The 5,446-nt window shown below is 55.0% G+C and overlaps 2 protein-coding genes across 2 annotated transcripts; both read right to left on the bottom strand.

The window, feature by feature from the left end:
• Positions 1-103: 103 nt before the first annotated feature.
• On the bottom strand, positions 104-1,621 carry PTSG_11453 (uncharacterized protein; the record flags this gene model as incomplete). Its single annotated transcript, XM_004987472.1, has 4 exons — positions 1,230-1,621; positions 697-762; positions 432-528; positions 104-168 (listed from the first exon to the last, which is right to left on the bottom strand). Exons 1-4 carry the CDS (start codon positions 1,293-1,295, stop codon positions 104-106), a joined length of 294 nt encoding a protein of 97 aa, XP_004987529.1. The 5' UTR covers positions 1,296-1,621.
• A 1,122-nt stretch (positions 1,622-2,743) lies between these two features.
• Positions 2,744-5,380, bottom strand: PTSG_13209 (uncharacterized protein; the record flags this gene model as incomplete). The annotated part of the gene is made up of 3 exons (XM_004987471.1): positions 2,744-3,974; positions 4,294-4,448; positions 4,595-5,380. Coding segments are annotated over 3 exons (2,172 nt in total), but the record flags the coding sequence as incomplete, so codon positions are not given.
• Positions 5,381-5,446: the final 66 nt, after the last annotated feature.

Here is a 5,446-nt window from a genome sequence, read left to right as displayed (position 1 = left end):
AGCAGGTTTGCTGCCACGGCACCACCACAGCCTTCCATCACCCTTCACGAACACCACCACCACCACCAGCCACCACCACTACCTTTCACCAACAATCTTCACTTCACGACCATGACTCACTTCCGTTGTCGCAGCCATCCGTAAACTGGCGGCACTGGCAGGTACCACCTGCGTGTGGTCAACCACGCAAGTCAGTCAGTTAGGCAGTCAGTGAGTCATTCAGCCAGTCAGTCAGCACCACCATGGCTATTATCAGTCCAAGCAAACCAAGCCAGCAAGACCAAGGCAACACGAAACAAGCAAGACCAAGGCAACACGAAACAAGCAAGACCAAGGCAACACGAAACAAGCAAGTAAGACCAAGCAAGCAAGAGCACTCAGACACACATGCACGCACATGCACACACATGCACAATGCCATTCACACTCACCAACAGAGCAGCGGTCGCGGGTCAGACCCGTCGCGGCTCCGCCCTCAAAGTAGTAGCCAGCGCTCGAGTCAGTCAGCTCCGCACAGTTGTCCAGGTTCTGTGAACGTAATAAAACCACCGTCAACGTGAGCACCGTCACAGCAGCAGCACAGCATGCGAGGAATGCTCGCATTGCATTGGATGCGTGCATGACAAAGCAGCACAGATGACGACGGCAGCGCTTGCAAGTGCAAGCAAACAAAGAGCTGAAACAGCACGGCCATACCACGGTGTTGACGAACTCCGTGGAGGTCAGCTCATCGCCAAGCACAATGCCTTCCGGTGGGCTTTGCTGTGGTGGGTGTGTGTGTGTGTGTGTGTGAGAGAGGGAGAATGTGGGTGAGTGAGCGAGAGAGTGAGAGTGAGAGACGAGAAAACACTTGAACGAGAAAGCATTCGCAATAGGGGAGGAGTGTTGCACCCACATGCGCCTGCGTTCACACACACACACACACACACACACACACACACACACACACACACACACACACACACACACACACACACACACACACACACACAAAACGCGCAATGCACACAACTCAAGACAGACACACGGCTGACCAGACAGACAGGGCAAAGTCAACTAACAAGCCCAAAGCAAGAGACACACAACGAGACATTCATTCACACACACTCACACACACAGCGACATGCATTCACACACACACACAACGAGACATTCACAACCAGACGCACACACGCACATTCACTCACACGCACATTCACGCACACACACACACATCGAAAACAACTCACAGCGTTGGTGAGAGCGCAGAGGCCGGCCAGGGCCACCACAGCAAGCACGCACAGGGCGGCCTTCATCGTCGTCGATCGGTTGGATGGATGGATGGAGTGAAGAGATGCCAGAACAAGCAAGCAAGCAAGCAAGACACGAGGGCTTTGACAGAACACAAAAAAGGGCGAAAGGAAATGAAAGCGATCACACGAGAATGGCTGGGAACGGTGCACGCTCTGCGTGGCGCTGCAGTCAGACAGAAGGAGAAGCAAGGCGGAAGGAGAAGTAATGAGAAGAAGCAGCAACGAGGCAAAAAAGCCAGTTGCGAAGGTGAGGTGCAGTGAGACAGCAGCGGTTTGACGGTTTGCTTGGGTGTGTTTATGGACGTGCAGAATGGGAGATTGGGGGTGGGAGGTGACGATGATCAAATCAGTGGCACCAACAGCACACCATTCAGTCTGGCATGCCACCGTCTCTGCGCGAACCTGACCGTTGTCGCACCCGCCGCTGGGCAGAAGCAAGAAGTGAAGCAATTACATGTGCAGTGGTTGCTACGTTGCTGCGTTGCTGCTGCAGTGGCCGCAACGGAAACGCCCAAGCCAAGATGCATGCATGCACGCAACTGACAACAAATTTTTAATTTTTTGGTGGTTGATTGGGAAAACTTGCGTCACACCCACAAAGTCAATTTTGCCAACGCGTGGGTTGGCTGACGAGTTTGCTGTTTCTGTGGTTGTGTGTGTTGTGTGGTTGTGTGAGTTGGAACTTGGGGAGTTGGCGTTGGAATGGATGACTGCTTCTCCTCCCCCTCCTCACGTGGGAGGAAGGCTTGGCTGCGCGTGCGGTGACCGTCGTCATGCCATGTCAGGTCATAACAGCATCATGTGTGCGTGTGCCGCTGTATCGTTGTCATTCGCACAGCCATGCAACCGCAAGGCGAGGTCATGTCACATCACATCACAGCTAGCATGCATGACCAACTTGAAAAAAGTCAAGCCCCCAACGCAACAACAAACCACCATCAGCGCAAACAAAGAGTCGTGTCACTGTGTCATGCCAGCCACGAACAAAACAAACACCTGTTGTAATGTAACTGAGCAGCAATCCACCCAGCCAAGCAACGCACACACACACACACACACACACACACACACACACACAGATGCACACACACACACACAGATGCACACGCACACGTACATCCACAAATTCAGAGGCACACATACACGCATACAGACGTACACACAAAAGAGAATTGGAACACAAATCACAAAGCTACGTATCATACGCAAGGCGCTTGGAGCGATAGGTGAAACATGAATGAAAAAAGGGTGTAACGACAACAACACAAACGCACTGCACCACCACACACTTTGACAATTCAACGATCAGCGTACAACTTTGAAGACATGCCGCTCAGACATGGCGTGGGAAACCAAACAATCATCGCGTGCCACCGGCTGGGATTTGGCACAAAAACGGACACGCACCGTCTGTCCGCCGATGCATTGATTTCGGCACTTGCGCAGAAAAGTTAGTTGATGTAGGAAACCGTGAGGTCGAGCATCTCCTGCTCGGAGAAGATGTGGCCGGCCTCAAGCTGCTGGCCAATGTAGCCAAGAAGACCACCAAAGTCAAGCGACATGCCGTCCAGCTTGGCCTGGGCAACCGTGCGGGCGCGCTCGGAGATGAACGGGTGCAGGCCCTCGGGGAAGTCGATGGCGGCGGTCGGCACGCTGAAGCGCGCGTCGTCGTTCTGCCACAGCGGGGCGTTCATAAGACGCAGGCCCTCCGGGTTGGGGAGCACGGCAAAGGAGTACGCAAATACGTCGTCCACAAACAGTGTGGAGCCATCGTCTGTGACGGGCGTGTAGAACTCCTCCTCCGTCGTCTGCGTGATGCTGGTGATGGCAACGGTGTACACAAACCCGGCGTCGTCGTAGCGCACGAGGCGGTCGCCAACAACAAAGTCCTCTGCAAAGATGAACTCGCCGGCAGGCTTGGTGGTGGATGCGCTCGACACATCCACGTCCTCGCTGGCACGGAAGATGTAGTGATCCGGGGTGGATGTGAGCACGTCGGCGTTGCCGTCCTTGTCCGTGTAGTGCAGCTCGACAAAGGGGCTGGAGCTGCTGTGGTGCACGTTGATGTATGTCTTGAGCTCGCAGTAGCCAAGGCCGTCACCACCAGACTGGGCCATGCACAGCACACGGTCACCAGTCTTGAGGTTGCGCAGCTGCACGCGGTCGCCGCTCTCCAAGATCACCTCGGCCCAGCCAGGGAAGCACGGGAAGGTGGACGGTGGGTTAGTCGCCACAAGTGGACACAGCTGGCTGCTGCCAGCAGGACGTGCGCTGCACACGTGCGTAAACGAGTCACCAAGGTTTGATGTCACAAGCAGCTGTGCAGAGCCAGTGGAGTTGTCATCGATGACAAAGTAATCGTCGTAGGCAACGCTGTAGGCACTGGCGGCCCAGAAGTCTGCCATGGACGAAGTGATGTCACCGGCAAGGGAGGTGTTGTACGAGGAGGTGGCCCCTGCACAGCGCACGTCGTTGCCTTCCTCAACAAGAATGCTGAACACAATAAAGTCCGCAATAGCCTGCGCCTCGGGAGTCTCGACCGTCGGGCACTCGAGTGTCGTCGTGGTCGTGGTCGTCGTGGTAGTGGTCGTCGTTGTGGTGGTCGTGGTCGTGGTCGTGGTGGTCGTCGTCGTCACAACATAGTCGCAGTTGCGATCAGCCGTGTTGGCAGCACAGAACCGGCTATGTTTGTGTTTGTGTGTGTGTGTGTGTGTGTGTGTGTGTGTGTGTGTGTGTGTGTGTGTGTGTGGTGTGTGTGTGTGTGTGCGTGTGTGCGTGTGTGTGCGTGTGTGCGTGTGTGCGTGTGTGCGTGTGTGCGTGTGTGTGCGTGTGTGCGTGTGCGTGCGGGTTGCAAAGCAAATTGGTGAGTCACATGTGAAGTGCCTGCAAGCAACCAAAAACTTGAGGTTCACAAGCACGGTAACATTCTATCACAAACTCCACACACGCACGCACGCACAGACAAAAGTACAGCACACGCGGGCTGCTGTTGAAAACTCACTAGCACTCAAAGATGTCCTGGATCTCATCGAAGGTCGTGGACGAGGTCACGTTGCCGCACTCGCACGAGTACAGCTGGTCACGCGCAGACACAGAGTAGTGGCTGTACGACAGCATGCAGTCCGCAAACGTCTCAAAGTCGGGCGCAGGCCAGCTCTATCGTGGGTGGTGGTGGTGGTGGTAGGTAAGAGGTTGCAGACAGGGGTAGTGAGGTGGAGCGCGTATGTTTGGGAAGGGGGGCAAGAATAGAAGGAGAACAAGGGAAAAGGCAGCACGCTCACATGAAGAAGCCATCTACTCACCCTGCCAATGCACGTGTTGATGCTCATCTCGCAATCCGCAATGCAACCAATGTGCGTTGTGGTTGTCGTGGTGGTGGTGGTTGTTGTTGTGGTCGTGGTTGTCGTGGTAGTGGTAGTGGTAGTGGTAGTTGTGGTTGTGGTTGTGGTAGTTGTGGTGGTGGTGGTGGTAGTGGTAGTTGTGGTGGTCGTCGTCGTGGTGGTCGTGGTGGTGGTCGTTGTGGTGGTCGTCGTCGTTGTGGTGGTAGTGGTTGTCGTGGTGGTGGTGGTGGTGGTTGTAGTTGTGGTAGTTGTCGTGGTGGTGGTCGTAGTCGTGGTTGTTGTAGTGGTTGTCGTCGTCGTGGTGGTGGTCGTAGTTGTAGTCGTGGTAGTTGTGGTGGTAGTGGTAGTGGTGGTGGTCGTGGTTGTGGTAGTGGTGGTAGTAGTCGTCGTGGTGGTCGTGGTCGTGGTTGTAGTTGTGGTCGTGGTAGTTGTGGTAGTGGTAGTGGTCGTGGTGGTCGTCGTCGTGGTCGTCGTCGTGGTGGTGGTGGTAGTTGTGGTGGTGGTAGTCGTCGTCGTTGTGGTAGTTGTCGTCGTCGTTGTGGTGGTGGTAGTTGTGGTGGTGGTCGTCGTCGTTGTGTCGTAAGCAACGCGAGCACTCAACACCGTGCACCGGTTGAAGCGGAACAGCGTGTCTGCGGCACATGCGTCAATGTCGTCAACATGGGCCTCGTTCAGCGTGTACGTGCGGAACAGGTTGTATGCAACAACATCAATCGTGTCGCTCGAATCACCGTTGTACCGGCACACCTGCACACATCCAACACAGCGAAAAGAGGAGGGAGTGTGTGCGTGTGTGTAAGAGAGAAGAGTGAG

This window comes from Salpingoeca rosetta, assembly GCF_000188695.1.
Source record: "Salpingoeca rosetta unplaced genomic scaffold supercont1.88, whole genome shotgun sequence".
NCBI lineage: Eukaryota > Choanoflagellata > Craspedida > Salpingoecidae > Salpingoeca > Salpingoeca rosetta.
The sequence above is the reverse complement of the archived record's forward strand: the minus strand, read 5'-3'. Positions and strand labels throughout refer to the sequence as shown.